At 38.4% G+C, this 18,563-nt stretch overlaps 1 protein-coding gene across 1 annotated transcript in view; it reads right to left on the bottom strand.

Annotated features, from left to right (window-relative positions):
* The window catches only part of SYTL5 (synaptotagmin like 5), a 62,555-nt gene that overhangs the window by 25,795 nt on the left and 18,197 nt on the right, over positions 1-18,563 (bottom strand). The window contains exons 3-6 of the mRNA XM_026072792.1: positions 8,707-8,822; positions 7,111-7,243; positions 4,792-4,917; positions 267-423 (exon numbers count right to left, since the gene is read on the bottom strand). Coding sequence (XP_025928577.1) covers positions 267-423; positions 4,792-4,917; positions 7,111-7,243; positions 8,707-8,822 — 532 coding nt within the window. The remainder of the gene's footprint in view (positions 1-266; positions 424-4,791; positions 4,918-7,110; positions 7,244-8,706; positions 8,823-18,563) is intronic.

Below are 18,563 nucleotides of genomic sequence, written 5' to 3'. Positions count from 1 at the left end.
ACTGATAATGTAATACTGGACATTAAAAGGAATTTTTAGACATAAGGAAAATGTTTGCCAAACCGCAAACCACATCACAGATAGAGCATGACAGATTCCCATTGATCCCAGGAGAATTAAGGAAAAAACAAAGTCTTCTCTGGCAGGCTTGTCCTTTCTGGGCTACAAATTGATCCATCAGGGCAGATAACTGGCCAAGCCGTCTCGTTTGGTGTCAGCTGTGCCAGCACGGGGAGGGCTGCTCTCCACAGCATCACTGTATTTACCCTGGTGTAATCTGTGGCCATGCTGCGCGTGCTCAGTGCTGGAGACCTTGGGAGGGATGGTGTGGAAACATTGCTTCCATTCACAGGACCCACGACCCCTTTCAGATGGTCTGGGGTGGCCTCTGCATCACCGTTGTCCAGTGAAAGAGTGCTCCCTCTGGGGAGGAGATGAGAGTATTAAAGAATTACTGCAGCAATTATAACATCTTACTGCAATTACATTGCCCTGTATGAACTATGTTTGATTCACTGCAAGAAAATGGTCACCAGTAAGAAAAGCTTAGGCAAGGGCAAATTACAATTACTTTATATATATTTCTGTTTTCAGCAGTTCTATCAGAACTGTGAATCGCCTAAGCATGGGTGTCTCGTCCATATTTCATTCCAAGTTGCAGAAAGTTGTGATCCTCCATATTTGTTTCATATTGCATTCACATCCCAACACTAGAAGTGACAACTCCATAGGTGATATTTCCCACCAAGCTGGTCCTCAGTTCAAAGGAAAACTACCACGACATGAGAGCTCTGGCCACTTCTGCAGAGGATGGTAATGCCAACACTCACTCCAAAAATTCTAAAATCCTTGGCTGTCCACTCTCTACCTTCTCAGGAAAAACAACCACACATTCATTGTCCTATTTATATTGAGATAATGATTCTTGACCCAAACTGGCTGATTCTTCCACCACAGCTTTGAAATCTAGGAAAACTGTGCAAATATTTCTCCCATGTTCCCTGTTAGTCAGTAAAAATGGCAAAAAAGAATCTGTGATCAGCACAGCAGAACCCAATTGCTGTCTAGTACCACAACAGGCAGAAATTTTTCCATAGAACATTTCCTACTGGAAAACACTGATTAGTCCAAGTGAACACTGAACATTAGAAAGCGTAAGTTGTTGCACTTTTCTGATCTCTTGAAACAATGAAAATTATTTTAAAGCATATTTTAACACATTTCCACTTAAAGTTTTATTTCCATTTGAAATTTGATTTGCAGTAAAAAAGGTGAAACCCAACTATAATGCATTTTAAAACAAAATGCAACCTCTTGGCTAATCTACTCTTCTCTCTTTCTCCACTACTATTAGTTCAAATATTTTCATTTTTCTTCTCAATTTAGAGAAATCTTGAAAATTCTTGCAGGACAGTAACAATTACTGGTAAATAGGAATTGATGCTGGAACTGCAGCCTCTTCCGTAAGGAAGGATGTTTGGTTGCCTTGCTTGACTTTCACATAAAGCATCAATTTCTAGCTTTTGCCCAGAGCCAGCATGTGGGAATTATTAAATTAAGGGTGTTGAGTCACTATAGCAATTTCTGTCTCTACCAATCATCTCAGCCTGACCTGGCCAAATCAGTGGCCTGTGTCAAAGTACACAGTAACAGAACTGTGTTGCCAAGAGATGCTTTTAGTAGGGAGCCAAATTACTTTACTGTCTGCAGAAGACGTGGCACTTTATATTAGTCTGTGGAAGGATTGAGGAGCAGCTCATTTTTTCAGTAGAGGGATGAAAATTCCTGTCTTGTACATGTGTGGTTAAGTATTTAACTAAAACAAGCATCCTCAAATATCTAATTAATCTATTGTGAATTTAAAGAACTGAGTAGTAATTATTAAAAATAACAGCAAAGCTTCCCACACCACACTCCATAATTGTTTTGAGTTTCAAATTAAAAGAATTTAACATCTTTTGACACTACAGCTGTCCTAGATATTCCTGAATATTTCTGATTTTTGTAATTGCCTTTACTTTTTTAGGAGCATTGCTAAAACTGATAGTATTTCACCTGCCAACAGGGAATCTAAGAGAGAATTTTCATTCTTTCTAAATATTTTGGTTCAAACAAAGCTGTACTGAGCTGAGAACAGTGAGGCCCAGGCCATGAGTTCATCTCTTCAAGTGGTTTATTTCTACTTCAGCAAAAGTGTTTACTTGTTTTGCAGCTGAATGAACTGGAAGGTTGCATCTGGATACTTCTACGAGAAATAGGATTGAAATTTCAAATTCATCCACAGAGGCATACTGCCTCATCGCACAGAGGTCCTGTCTACCACATGGAAATGCCTGACTTAGTCACCTTAAGACAATATTTTTCTTTTGCTGTCTATCTAATATGTGTATAAAATGAGTTGAGCCTTTCTCTGATAGCTGATTGAAACAAGGGCAAAGGCCTTGAGAGGTCTCTGCAGCAGGTTTGATGTGCAAGTGTTCAGTCCACCTTGATGACTCCTGCAAGATCCCATGCAACATGTTTTAAAATCTTTTTTTTTCCCCTAGCCTACTATTACTTCTAAACCCTTGTTTTATTGATTAACATTAGTTTATACAGTGAGGAAAACAACTGTAACACAGCAGCTTTCATAACGGAAAGTCACAACAATCTATCAAAAGTGTTTTGACATGCAATAAAACTCAGGTTTTCAACATTTTGGCTACTTGCCATACAATAGGTTTGGAAATTAGGGTGTGTGCATCTAAATCCAACAGCTTTGGTAAAATACAGACGATAGCTAGTAGCCTGATAGGACTAAAATTCAACCAAAACACGTTTTCTCAGGGTTTGTTGGTCACTAGGTTTATCAGATTAAGAAGTAGCAATGCATATATGTGAAGTGCACATGCATAAGAGTGTGTTTATTATGCACTATCTACTATTGTTAAAATAAGAAATTGGATAGATACTGTTAAAAAGGTACTGGATGCTCACTAATAGACAAAAATGGTCACACAACATTTGTAAGCACTGGAGGTGTTTGGGGCTTTTCTCTAATTCCTTATTTTGGATAACTCCACTAATGTGGATTCAGAGTCTGTGCTCACTGCTTAATTTGGTAGTGAGACAAAAGCTGCTGTATTAAAGAATATTTTTTCTCAGTTCAGCAGTAGTTCTTACAGAAATTTACACTGTGGCAGAAGAGATTTTTACTGCAGTTACTCAAAATATGATGTGGCTAAACCGAGCAGAGGTGAAATTCAAATGTTGTCTAGCACAATGAAGATGCCTACAGATCTGAAATACTCATTAAGCCAGATTACTTTAGCTAAAAATGTCCTCTTAGTTCCAAAAGCATTTTTTCCAGCACATTTGCAGTATCATTGTCCTGTGACACTGTATTCCTATCCATTCTTCTAAGCTTGTAGACAGTGCTCATCAGTTAGTAAATCCTACCACACTAACAAAAACTATTTCACCTCATTTACAGTGAACTGCATGATAATTTTCTTGCAGTCTTTGGCACATCCAGCCTGCTGCACAGATCTCTCACAAGTATGCCTTTGTCCTTATATTGTTCAAGTATTGCAGAAAGTTGCTTAACATTGCATAATCCCAGTGTTAAGGAGCACAAATACCGGATTCCCGAGTTTCTGTCTCTTGGAGCTTTCACTCGTCTCTACTCTATTCAATTAAAAACAAAGCTAAAAACAAAACAATGCAAAACAAATCTAGAGAAACAGCAAAAATACCACTCCTGGTCTCATAAAAGTCACATGTGAACCTGGTTAGATACAGAAGGCCTAATTATCTAAAGGAAACTTAGTGAACCGCATACAGATTAAAGATGATGACTAGCTTTAAAGCTGATCTGGCTAGTAAGTTCTGCAGTAGCCAGCTCAGAATGAATAAACGCAAATTGTGAACTTTCTGGAAAACCGCCACCATCAACTGCAGAACAACCAGTGATTGTTGTCTACAATTCAAAAACACAAAGGGAAACAAATTCTTGCTTAAATAAGAAGGTTCAAATGTGGGCATATTAAACTTCATGAAGTTCCTTTTACCTGACACCCTTTGAAATGAACTTGCCAGGAGGTACTGAAGTGTCCTAGTGCTCCTGTATACCTATTTAGAGTCTCTCAAGAACACGGCTCTTTAAAACTGGAAATTTCTACTAGATCTTACAGCAAAATGGTATTATTTTTCAATATGGATTGCAGGATTTCTAGGTGTGTGCACCTGAGCAAAGAAAATGGGTCTACATCCAGCATAGCTTATCCAACTGAACAAGAAAAAAGTAAGCTATTTTTGGCCTCATTTTGGAAGTGAGTCATGAAAGGAATGTTGCATCATTTTATAACGTGGTCAACAGAGGCAATGACTGAGATCTCTTAAGCTCAGAAGAACAATTAATGGAATTCTATCAGAAATAAGGGGACAACAATCATGGAAAGAGCAGGACAACAGAGCCTTTGAAAAAGGAAATATAAATTTTAACCAATTAACTTATCATTACCAAAGACAAACTTTGGAACAAAGGCCCTCAGTTCTGCAACATGAACACAGTTGGATGAATTAAAACCAGACAACAAAAACCAAAGCAGTAGCAGCAATCACCACCCAAACACAAGGAGAGAAAAGGGGCCTGGACAGTGATCTTTTGTTTTGTCTTGTTTTTTTAATACAAGTTCTGCTTCTCAGATTGTAATAATGCTGAGCATTCAAAGACACAATGCGTCTCAGGGGACTGGCACACACCCTCAGGTCAATCCCAGTATGAGCTATCATCAAATTTCTGCTGCTCACCTCTCAGAACAAGGCGTTGACCTGCCACTGCGCAGACTTCGTGTTTCAGCTTCAGAGAATGTGTTTCTTCCACCTTCATCTTTTGTATTTGCAATTTCTCCTTTGGTAACTGCTCTAATTACCTTCCTGATGAAAACAGGAATAAAATAAAATGTTTTAAAAGTTGCACCTTTTTTTCCAGGAAACAGCAATGTGACTGAATTACTGTGATGTGCAGGTTGTATTCATTTCACCTATGCAAACTAATGACAACTCTGGATATAATGGTGAGCAGAGTGCCAAACTTGGATACCAAACTGATTCCTACAAAAAGCAGCAGCATCATATTTACTATAAAACTACTTTTTAAGACACAGAACATCAAAACATCCTTCATACTCAACATGACCACTTCCTGCTTTGAACCAGGAGTGTTTTTTTGTGAAAACCCTTATTTTTTTACAGCATATTTACAGCAAAGGCTAACCAGTAAAACAAAATTTTGCTTGCATAAGTATGTGTATTCTCTCCTAGCAAATTATACTATGTGTATGTTCTCTTAAAAATCTCCTTGCAGTTTCTACAATTACATGCAACAATGCCCTGAACATGCTATTGTCCAAAAACATAACATCCTGCCCTGCAGGATGTGATCTAAAAAGACAAAAAAGAAAGAAAGTTTTGAAAAGTAATAGTATTCTTCATTGACTTACAAACAACGATAGAATGTTAAGGTAACACAGGTAACATATTAACTGCATAACACTGCACATCAGTAGGAGCTGGCTCCCAAATGGTTTTGCTTATACAAATTGACTCATGAGATGCATGAATGTAGAACCTGAGGGAGGAAGAAGGAGCAAGGAAGGAGGAGGAGGAATAATGAACTACTTCTAACAGAGGGCATAGAAAATACCTAGGAAAAGCAAGCCTACTGACTGTAGCATTAGATTTGCTTTTACAGGGAATGTAATCACTGGAAAACGTTTCAGGCTACAAAATGAAAAAGGCTGGAAACCACTAAAAATAAATAACAGACAAGAAAAATAATTTGTTTCTCATAGGCAAATATGACTAATAAATCTGCAGAAAGGATTTAAATGAAGAGAGGATTAGATCTGCAGGACCAGAAAGCAAATACACTGTAGAATACTGCCAAGCTTGCTTTGGCATTAGGTAAGTAATTAGATTTCACATGAGTACAGAAACAACTACATGTCCTCTAAAGTAACACCCAGTAAAAACAATGTGGGTTCAGCATTCGAATATTTATGAAGATGTGGGCCCAAGAGTTCCTGAGACAATACAGTAACAACTTAGCTTACGCCTGTGCCCCTTATTCTATCTAGATCCAGGTCATTGCACAAAGTGTAGCTTTGACAATCCATACTTCCGAATCAACATCATGGACAACAATGTTTCCAGCATCAACTCTCCTACGAAAGTAAACTTTAATGAATGCTCACTATAGTTACCAATTAGCATGATTTAGAGTAACAGCTAAGTCCTGCTATAGTAGATTCCTTAAACTAATTCTTCCTTCACCTTGATTTGAGAACTCAGAGGCATTCAGATGCTCTTTTTTCCAATATTAAAAAAGGCAGAAATCACTCAAGTTAATTTCTTGAGAGACTGGAACAACAAATTCCATATTTGGCACTGCCCAGAAGTCTCACTCTTTCCTTACTTGGAAGACAGTCACAGATGTAAAAAGCTACCCACCTACCCTATATTTAGGATCCATAATAAAAATTGCTCTGCTACCAACAGAAACCAAGTTTTCCAACTACCAGCCCATGTAACTCTGCCCAGGATCTGAAAGTTCATCTGAATTTTCTTCCTTTTCATCCAACAGCCTCGAGTTATGCCCAGACACCACCTATGCAACCATGTATTCAATGTACATGTGGTCATGTACAAAAGAAAGGAGCACTGCTTTTATTGTTAGACTGCATTTACACACCTGGAAACTAATGGACTACAAGACTTGTTAACTGAACCAACCCGTACACATAAAAACAGATTCTCAAAATACTATTTTTTGCATCTGCTTCTTCTGCAGACCAGCATTTAGGGACATTCTGTTACTTCAAAGTATAAACAGGAAGAATCCAAGAGTAAAACTGCCTTTTTTTCTTCTACCTTTACAGCTGAAGAGTAATTACTGCTGCATTTCCTAGGAGACAGTAGTCTAATTATAGTAAGCTTTTAAATGAGAACTGTTTCTAACCCTGGGAAGTTTCGGGTGGATATGGAATGTTGGAGAGACTAAAGAAAAAATTCATCTGACCATACACAGCGGCATTCTGATTTTTCAGTTTCCAAAAGAAAAATCTTTACCCTATCTTTCTAGGTCCGCTGAAGATAGATTTATGTCCATTTGTGGAGGAGGTTGATATATCTGGATGTTTTTCTGCATTCTCCTGGGGTTGATCTTTAAACATTCTTCCTTCATCCTTGCTGGAAACTGTATCTTCGGGGGGGGGGGGGGGCGGAAATAAAACCAATATTTACAGAAAAAAAGGCAGCACGTGTCAAACAACCTACAAAAGTAGATTTCTCCATTTTACAATATTAAATAAAAACATATGATAAAATATCATACAGAAACAGCTCAGGAAGTTCTTTGTTTTTGCCTTTCATTAAAAGAAAATAAATTTTAAATAGTTAGAAATGTTTCTTATTATCAGCTTTTCTGTTGAACCATACTTCTGAATTTGTCACTGACAAAGAACATACTTAACAACCAAGGAACTTGAAATATAATTTTGCAGTGTAAAGTATTTTCTGTGTTAAATGAAAGAACATTTTCTAAATCAAAATTGTTCAGCTAGGAGTAAAATAGAAAAATATATATATACACCATTTTTCCATAAAATATTTATCAAATGTAAACATATAGTAACAAAACACAAAATATCCAATTTGACAGGTTGTATAATATAAAACACTGAAAACCAAAGATATAGAGACATGTCAGTTTGATAATTTCTGAAGCACACTGATATTGGAAAGATCAGCATTCTGCCAAGCAGCGTATTTACACCAGATATGTTTCCAATGGCAGTAAACCATTCTCTCCTCCTAAGAACTACCAGTTGCCTTCACCTTCCTACTGAAAGTGATAAATGCTACCTCTGAAAACAGACTATCTAAATAAAAGCTTCTCTGTGCAGAGTAAAGCAGTTCAGCGGAGGGAGAATCATCAGCATGCAGGAAAAACTCCTAATTCCTAAACCAGTGGTCCTGTGGTAACGGGCAAGGTACCAGGCACGGTAGACCTGCTGTGCTAGATTGGGACAGCAGACTGTGGTTTTTGTACCTAATAGTAAGGTACACTCTTACTCAGTACCTAAGAGTGCAGGTGCAGTTTATTGAAGATGGCTGGACAAAAGGAAAGTCAAGTGAGAGCAGAGAGATACCAAGTAGTCTGGGATGTAGCCCATGCTCCAGTAGATAGCACATGAGCTAACATTTAGCTTTTCTTATTCGGAGTTAAAAAAGAAAATGGAATTATACATTTTACTCAATGCCAACATAATTAAATAAAAGAGGCAAGATGAATGGCTAGCTTTATATCTCTGTATACAGCTAAACTTCCTGGGAGGAATTAAGAATCAACTTTTAGAGCCTCTGCTTCTGCTTTGGAGCTGAATTTTAATACTGCCTATCTGTTTGGACAGTGAGATTTTAAGCAGCTCTCTATCTCCACAGAGAAATGTCCTTACTCATCTATAGCTTACCTTTCCTAAATAATAGTCGTTCATAAACAGTGCATAACAATACCCAAGTATAACATTAAGATTAAAATACTGATTATACTTGCACATTCTACAGTGAAAAACAAAATACAGATTAAGTCAAACACTCTGGAAACAAGGTTTAAAAGTATCAAGCATAAACAGTGAACCTCTCTTTCGTGGTCCTTACCATTACCCGGGAATCTGCGTAGGATAGACTGTCTGACAACATCGGTTCCAAGGAGATTGGATTGTTTGAAGCGCTTTGCTCTCTCTTCAAAAAACCATTCACCTGTCACTATCCTCAGCTGTCTATATAGGCAAAAAGAAAAAATCCAGGAAGACATGCACATTAAAAAATTTGGCCAAACTGCTGCTTAAACCTTTAGGTCATCATCTGCTCATCATGCTCATGAGCTCTGGACAACATTTGCATGATTGTGAAACTCAAGACAGTATGATAAATGTAGTAGAAAAAAAATCATCCTGCTTTGTGAATAAAAAATAATTTTCAGCACATGGAAATTTACTTGGGAAAAAAGTGTTTCAACCATTCTGACTGGATTTCCATAGAAAACATGTAATACGTACTTTCTCCCTCTTCCTTTGGATAGTGAACTACTGAACTCCACAATTTCCAAATTCTTCAAAAAGATAAGAGATGTGTAAACAACCACAATGGATGGAGGAAAAATAAAAAGCAAAAACCCTGCCAAACAAGTCAGCAGTTCATGGATCCAACCTGGTTCTATATATTTTGTTGCAAGTTCATACATATTTCTAATGTCATACTCTAAGTTTCATATGATACCTCTATATGCAATCTCTTCAACTGACAGCACCGTTACGAGTTAGTTACGTGCCTGAGGTTCAGAGCAATGAACTTTTGCCTTTGCTACTGTTTTGGATAATGCTGCTTTTTCTGGGGTAACTGGAAAGTTTTCAAATCCTCCTGCCTCTAATGGCAATAAAAAAATCCTGTGTTGGCCTTGCTGTTTTCCACAGATATGTTTCTGATGCTAATTGCTAGCCTTTCAGTGAACTAGTTTCATTATGCTCAAACATCACCATTTCTACTGCCCCACTATGTACAGCTGATGGATAAAAGCTACTGCTTAGGAATATTCAAACCAAAAAAAACCCACCCTGATTTATCTTCACATATGTTCCTGCCTACATCACAATCAATGAGAAAACTTATTTGCAAGCCTATACTAGAAAAGAAATCATCTAGTCTTTTGGGCATGAAAATTACTAGAGAGGCATTTAGAGCACTGATCAGTATATTCGCTGCTAAATCACTGAGCCATGCCTGAATGGATAGTCCAACCTGGGAAAAGACAAAAAAAATACAGAATAGGATCCTGCCATTGCTAAAAAGACCCTGACATCATCTCTTCTTTCTCACCTACTTATGAATCATGCATGCACATTTCAATTCTACTAAAACAGGCTAAAAACAAAAAACAAAAAAACAAAAATTCAAAACACTTGCCCACAAATGTGGTAATAAACCATTACTGCCTTATCCTGTTTCTGAAGACCCCTAGTGACAAAAAAAAGACCTATAATTCATCATAACAATCAGTCAGGCATTTTGCAAAAGAATTAAATACAATCTCTACATTTCCACTCAGTTTTTCTTTAAATGACTTTTGTTAAGCACATAAACACTGGAAAGGATTTATTTCACCAGGAACTATGCACCTTCTGGCTAATAGGAAAAACAGTTTTTCTCTGAATGTGTATTTTCACAACTCATTTACAGCATGCACTCCTCTGAGTTTGCTTTTCACACCAAGGTTTACAGCAAGTCATATTGCCAACTCCTTGGCACTGTTTGCTTTGGGAAGGCCTACACCCATTCTGCTCCCTCCGCCAAGTATACAGAGGATCCAGAATGGTCTAATCTTAGACTTCATTGGAAGAAGCAGGTCTCCAGTAAAACAAAAATAACTCCCACAACCGATACATGAAACACGGCAAATAAAGGGAATATTGTCTTGTCTTTAGTCAAATATTTCACCTCTCTAGCCAGTTCTGCTCCTACCCACAGCAAAGAGGAAAAAAAAAATCCATCAGTAGCCAGCCATTGCATGTCTCAGATGGAACAGGTTTAACCTTCAACCTTCACTTTAATTTTTTGTCTTTGTCATCATCAATGCTACTTTCAGTCTTGGGATCTTGAGTTCAGTTGGCAGTCCTTTTTGTAGAAAAGTTCATATCTAACAGATCACCTCTACAAAAATATCACTTTTTAATGAAACGAGGGGAAAAATTTAAACTTCATACCTTTGAATTTCTAGTGCACTAGTACTGGATGGGGTATATGTAAATGTATTTTTCATGTAGAGTGAACAATTCACAGAAAGACTAAAGTTCATAGTATCTTAATCATTCATACATTTCAGAAATAACTATAGAAACATTTCTTGTTCTACCTATAAATATAAATGAATTCAGATTAAATGACTGTTTAAATCTCTGACTTGAAGTCTGAATTACATAATTGTATTTGGCATTCTGTAACCAAAATTGAAGTACTAGACCTAAACCATCTTCTAATAATGTTATTTTCATGCATTTATAATTATGACAAAGGGAGACAGTCTTTCCTGCTGAGATAACTCATCTTTCTTCTACTTCTGACACAGGACTTATACAAACCCTTTTCATCTAGGTAATCTTTCCAGTAGGAAAAGAAACAAGGTTGTATACTCAATAGTACAACAAATTACAGTGTTCAGAGGTTTATTCTGTGTTGTTTTTAAAGTGGGTGCAAGTTGCATGGTGACATCTATTTCAGGGGTTGGGCATGCATTTCCTTTACTTATGCTTCCTTTCTCAGTTGGCACGTAGCATATACAGGTTAAAAAAGTACGTTCTACCTAAACCATGTTTAGATGGGCTTTCCAGGATAAAGGACAGATGCAGAAGTCACTAGTTTTAGAAAGAAAGGAAGTGTTATAAATTGCAATAGTAACAACTTTTGCGTGATTGCACTTTCCCATACCTGAAACAGCTAAGAAGATTTTTAAGAAAATCATGTTCAAGTAGCTAGATTTAGTATAGAATACTTTAGATTTCAGCTAAGTCCTTATACATTAATCACAACCACGTGAAAGAGAGTACTTTAGGGTTGTATGGTTCTTCTTGCTCTAAAATCTCCTACTGAACAGATTATCTTCATTAACACGCTGCTCAGTTTCAAAATGAAGGATAACCTGTGGCCTAGCTCTGCCAAGAACTGCCACTTGTTTTCTACTCTCATTCCTGCAAGATACTTCATAGTTAAACATTCAAATATAAACATTTCTTTTGAGATGGAAAGTCCCCATTTTTATCTTTAATCATTTCATTTGGAAAAAACATTGGTTAAACAGGTATTGATGCCTCACTGTCAATTTGGCCATCCAGCCTAACCTACATTCCCAGTAGAGTAGAGAGAGATTTACTCCAGCTTCCTTTCCCTCTCCTATTGCTCAAGTACTGTACTTCCTCCTGGGAAGTAAAACTAGGAAAAAGTTGCAAGACCAGAGGCTTGATAAAACATAGCCCATACATAAACACACCAGAACATAAACACTTATTTTTATATGCGTTTGATTTCACAGAATATTTTCTATAACATATAATAATTTCAGAGCATTTTCAATATGCTGTGAGGCTACTAAATTTGTGACACTATAAAAAGAAGCAAGGCAAATAAATTTGCTTATAAATTGCTAAAATTAAAAAAAAGTCAAGAAAGCTAAAGAACATTTGCATATTAGGACATTTGAAATGTCTCTATTTTTAGGCTCCTAATGTGCATAAATGTTACGAAGCTACTGATGAATTTTCATGACACTTTGAGACAATGTGATTATTTTAAAGATGAAGATAAAGTTCTCATTACAGTTCTGTTCTGCTGTAATAGCGTAGGCCACCTAAGCATTTTATCTTGCTGAAGAATTCAATCAAAATAAACGAATTGTTCTAGACATTCATAATGAGAAATATAGGCAGCAGCAATAAGCCTGCCAGCAGACTGAAGAATTTTGATTTCCCTCAGCCTATTGCTCACACCATTTACATGCCAAGTTTAAAACATAAACTGACCAAACTTTATTTTAAGAAGATGCAGGAAAACGTAACTATGATGTAAAGTTTCTCTTTTACACCTATGTCTGAAAGCTACTGATGACCATAGTTGGACCTTGTATGCAGGGAATGGAGCAGAAAACTTTCTATGTCATCGATTACATCGCTATCCACATGCCCAATTCACCGTATTAAAAATTACAACAGTGGTCGCTATCCATGAAATTTATGATCACATACATAAATCTTGTTCTCTACCCTCAGTAACAGCAGAACTAAGAATATGGGAGAAGACTTAGCTCTAACACTTTTTCACCTTTAAATTCTCCATTTTGCAACTTTATATCCTAGATGGTAGTAACTCTCATGGAAAAAAAAAAATTATTTTTATGCACATTCAAGTGGAAAATTCTTCTCTTGTAATTGTAAATTCTAAGACAATTTATATATAAGCCTGAATTTGGTATACATAAAAATACTGATGGAAAACTGTCACTTTTCACATTCAAATTGCTCTTCTCAGCTTCATAAAATGTTTTTGAGAGGATTTTGGAATATAATTAATGTGCTGTAATGAGCTTCCCCACCATCAGAAACTGTTTTTCAGGCATGTCTGACATAAGAGAAATAGTAGAATAATGTTTAAAAGATTATTTTGGGAGGTGGAGGGGAGAAGTCAGATCCACTTGTTGCCAGATGAAGGTGTTCTGGTTGAGAGATAGATAAATAGATAAATGGGTCTTATTACTAAACAGACTAGTATCTCACCCCTAGAGCTACCATTATGCTACCATGTAATTTTTAATTTGTTTGAAAAATAACACTTTATTTTACCATTTCCTTAAAAAAATGTGTATTTTGAAATAATCTAATCCTAAAATCAGCATATTTGTGATTTGCCTTCATCTTTTCCTAGGTTTTCTGGTAGCTGGACATAAACCCACCATAAATGTTAAAGCAATGATAAAATTTGATCACAAGCCATATGATAGAATGTCCTTTTGCTGTATTAAATGCACCCCAAACTCCTGTGCTATGAGTATGCAGTACTCAAGAAGCTCAAAAGGAAAGAACGGTCAAAATGAAGCAACAGGAAGGAGCTGGCATGTATTATTCACACTTTCTTTTATGTTCTTTATGTTTCTTTTATGCCAAGATGTTCTTTGTTTCAGCAACCATTTTAGATTATCTGTGTGATTCAAGGGATTTCTGCAGTATATTCACTCGTCAACCTGCAATAAAAAAAAAACCATCATCTCTTCCAAAAAGCACACTCAATACCCAGGATCAGAACTTCTTCACTGACACAAAGTGTAATGCAGTAGGCAGTCCAACAGTTCAAGACGACTTGCTTCCATACTTATATAATCATCTATTATACGCACAGAAATAACACACACTTACACAGATTACCACTACCACCATCACCCTAAGTGGCACTTAGAGACATTCTTGTGGACAATTTTGGCAGAATAGCCAAGAGTTAGTACAGCACCAAAAACTGAAAGAGTGCATAGAGGCCATGAATTCTTCCCCCACCTTTTAAAAGTCTCACAATAACAACAGGGAAAATGTGGGCCTGCTGCCGAATGGGGTGGGTGCCCTGGTGACAAAGGACACAGACAAGGCAGAGCTGCTGAATGCTGCCTTTGCTTCAGTCTTTACTGCTCAGGCCAGCCCTCAGAAATTCCAGATCCTGGAGGCAAGAGAGAGAGTCTGGAGAAAGGAAGACTTTCCCTTGGTCGAGGAGGATCGGGTTAGAGATCATTTAGGCAAACTTGACACCCACAAATCCATGGGCCCTGATGGGATGCACCCACGAGTACTGAGGGAGCTGGCGGATGTCATTGGTAAGCCACTCTCCATCATCTTTGAAAGGTCATGGAGAACAGGAGAGGTGCCTGAGGACTGGAAGAAAGCCAATGTCACCCCAGTCTTCAGAATGGGCAAGAAGGAGGACCCAGGGAACTACAGGCCAGTCAGCCTCATCTTCACCCCTGGAAAAGTGATGGAGCAGCTCATCCTGGAGGCCATCTCTAAGCATGTGGAGGAAAAGAAGGTGATCAGGAGTAGTCAGCATGGCTTCACCAAGGGGAAATCATGCTTAACCAATCTGGTAGCCTTCTACAATGGGATGACTGGTTGAGTAGATGAGGGTAGAGCAGTGCATGTTGTTTACCTTGACTCTAGTAAGGTTTTTGACATTGTCTCCCATAACATCCTCAGAGACAGACTGATGAATTGCAGGTTGGATAAGTGGTCAGTGAGGTGGATTGAGAACTGGCTGAATGGCAGAGCTCAGAGGGTTGTGGTCAGTGGCGCAGAGTCCAGCTGGAGGCCAAGCACCAGCGGTGTCTCCCAGGGGTCAGTACTGGGTCCAGTCTTGTTCAACTTCTTCATCAATGACCTGGATGAAGGGACAGAGTGCACCCTCAGCAAGTTTGCTGATGATACAAAACTGGGAGGAGTGGCCAATACACCAGAGGGCTGTGCTGCCATTCAGAGGGACCTGGACAGGCTGGAGAGCTGGGTGGAGAGGAACCTCATGAAGCTCAACAAAGGCAAGTGCAGAGTCGTGGGAGGGGAGGAATAACTCCATGCACCAGTACAGGCTGGGGGTGGACCTGCTGGAAAGCAGCTCTGCAGAGAAGGACCTGGGAGTGCTGGTGGACACCAAGTTAAGCATGAGGCAGCAATGTGCCCTTGTGGCCAAGAAGGCCAATGGTATCCTGGGGTGCATTAGGAAGAGTGTTGCCAGCAGGTGGAGGGAGGTGATCCTCCCCCTCTACTCAGCCCTGCTGAGGCCACATCTGGAGTACTGTGTCCAGTTCTGGGCTCCCCAGTACAAGAGACACGTGGAGCTCCTGGAGAGAGTCCAGCAGAGGGCTACTAAGGTGATGAAGGGACTGGAGCATCTCTCCTATGAGGAAAGGCTGAGAGAGCTGGGCCTCTTCAGCCTGGAGAAGAGAAGACTGAGAGGGGATCCTATCCTATCAATGTGTAACAATAGGTATCTGAAGGGAGGGTGTAGAGAGGATGGGGCCAGACTCTTCTCAGTGGTGCCCAGCAATAGGACGAGAGGCAACGGGCACAAACTGAACCACAGGAAGTTCCGTCTGAACATGAGGAAAAACTTCTTTCCTGTGAGGGTGACAGAGCACTGGAACAGATTGCCCAGAGAGGCTGTGAACTCTCCCTCCTTGGAGATATTCAAAAGCTGTCTGGACACAATCCTGGGCAATGTGCTCCAGGTGACCCTACTTGAGCAGGGGGGTTGGACTAGATGATATCCAGAGGTTCCTTCCAACCTCAGCCATTCTGTGATTCTGTGACCTCTTTGCGTATTCTCAGCAGTGTACAAGGCATTTCACATATCACTAGCTGTCACTACAGTCTTGCTAAAACCCTCCGTTAAATGAAGCAGAAAAGGATAGAAGAAAGATTTGAATGAAATAATAAAGATATCTAACATGATTTTAGAACTTTAAAATTACAGCTTGATTTGTAATAATTTAGAGGCAGGCTCCAAACGGAAATCATTGTCAAGATGATTGTTAGGACTGTTGCTTAGCATACAGGATCCAATACAGTCACAAAAATAGGGGTAGCTTAAGTTTTGAGAAGTTACCTAACCCATTTCCCAGCCCCAAAACAGGATCAGCTTTACTGACATCATTCCTGAGAAGTTTATCCAACCTGTTTTTAAAAAACCCCCAAGATTCTGCAACCTTTCCAAGCTATATCCCTGAAGACTTTTCATAACACCTAACCAAAATCCCTTCACTGCAATTAAGTACCATAATCCTTTTTTATCCCAAGCGAGTATGTAGAACAGACTGTACTCCTCCCTCAATACAGCTGCCTTTAGCAGATCTAAAACTCAGTTATTTCCAGTATTCTCTTCCCTAGGCTGAAAAACACCAATTCCTTCCATCATTGTGGGCATACTGTATTTTCTAGGCTTCTGATCATTATTTTCTGTTGAACTTTCTGCAGTTGACCAACATGAAGTGTATTTTGAAATATGAAATATGATGTGTGCTACACAAAACTGGGCATAGTACTCTGCATAAAACAGGATTGTATCATGTGCTTTACAGGCCATAACCCTGTTTGTACATTCCTGTGTGATGCTGGACTCTTCTATAGTAGCACAAAACTGTTAATTAATGTTCAGCTTTCCAATCAATACAATACCCCGATCCTTTTCTAAAGGGCATCTGGATGAGTCAGTATTTTTTTCATTCTCTGTTTCTGCAGCTGACTACTTTTGCCAGTGTAGTACTTGCACATGCCCTCGGGGAGTCACCATCTACTTTTTCTTCAAACCAGTTCTCCAGCTGTAAGCATCACTTTGAATCCTAATCCTGTCCTTCAACATGCCTGCAGCACTTCTCAGTTTCATGTCACCTGCAAGTATAATCAGCATATTCGTCTGCTGCATCTAAGTCCTTAACTAAAATAAGGAACAGTACAAAACCCAGGAAAGATTCTGTTCAACACCACTGTTTTTTTGACAGTGAAATGCTGATAACTACTCTGAGAACAGAGCTCCATAGTTTTCTAGGCAGCTCTGCAATCACACTGACAGAATTTATTTCAGGGCATAGTCTCCCTTGTTTATAAGCTTATGAGAATGGCATGAGAGAACACATCAAAAGGTTCACTGAAGTCAAGTTATAAGGCATCTACCTCTCCTCCTCCATCCATGAGGTCTGTCACCCTATCAAAAGAGGAAATTAAATTGGTCTGACATCATTTGTTCTCAAGATAGCTCTTACTCATCATCCTGTCATCTTCTTTGTGCTTTCAAACAGCACAGTGATCATTTGTTTCAGTATTTTTCAAGAAATTATACGTAACCTGACAAGGCCAACGAAGCCCTGGTTCTCCCTTTCTTCATTTCTAAAGAGCAGTACTGTGTTTGTCTCTGTCATCTCACCTGAATCTGTCATTTCTGAAACACAGAACTGAGATCACTTCAAGAACTGGCTGAACAAAACTGCAAGAGCTCAGCCAGGCCCATACCACTTTGAAAACACTTCACATAACCAACTACTCCAACACGTTTCATCTTAGAAGAGGTGAGACAAACTGTCCTCCAGATGCACTCCCCACTGACTGTAGAGAAGGCTAAGGCATCTAGCTAAAAACAGATATTAAACTTATAAAGCTAAAGTTAGAAGATATAAACCCCAAATTGTGTCCTGCTATATTAATTTTTCACTAACTGTCTAGGTAGCCAAAGTCTGACATTACTACCAATTTGGGTTCAATCTCTGATACTATTTAAGAAAAGCCTTATCTTCCTGATCTCATAAGTTTGGTAGCCTGTAAAAAACTCCCACCATGAAATTATCCTTATTCTTTTTCCTTTTAACAAGATTATTTTATCAAGTTTTGTCCTTATACCACTCAGTTCCTACATTAAGACATGTAAACTCGATTTATTAGACTATTTCCTTTCCTTCATGATTATTTTACTGAGTCAAGCTACAAACTCCTACATTAATATTCCAATCATGTGAATTATTCCTCCAAGATTTTGCTATACATGAAACAAATAATCTGGAACATATGTTAAAATTTCTCTTCTTTATTCACCTGACATTCTGTGTTAAAATACCCATTCTCTGCCTTTCAGCACTGTGATCTGCTATCTACCTCCTCCATTGCCCATGCTCAATATTCCAACATCAAAAAATGTGAAGATTAATCTATCCCCTTTATTTTCCCTCCCACCATGTAACAATTTACTTTAGAACTCTATCTAATGCTAAACATCTCAGAGGCAAATGTTATAAAGGCAGCCTTCTCCTTTCATGGGGAAAAGTTAAGTTACTATAAACACAGAAAAAGAGCAAAGATAGAACCATGGCTTGGAGTGCTTTTACTCCCCATTTTTACATCCGTTTCCTTACAAATCCCCCTACCACATTAGTCAAAACATATTGTCCTCACTGGTTTTAA

Source organism: Apteryx rowi, unplaced genomic scaffold (genome assembly GCF_003343035.1).
Source record: "Apteryx rowi isolate R43461 unplaced genomic scaffold, aptRow1 scaffold_350, whole genome shotgun sequence".
NCBI lineage: Eukaryota > Metazoa > Chordata > Aves > Apterygiformes > Apterygidae > Apteryx > Apteryx rowi.
Note: the sequence above shows the minus strand (reverse complement) of the source record. Positions and strands in the feature narration are given on the sequence as shown.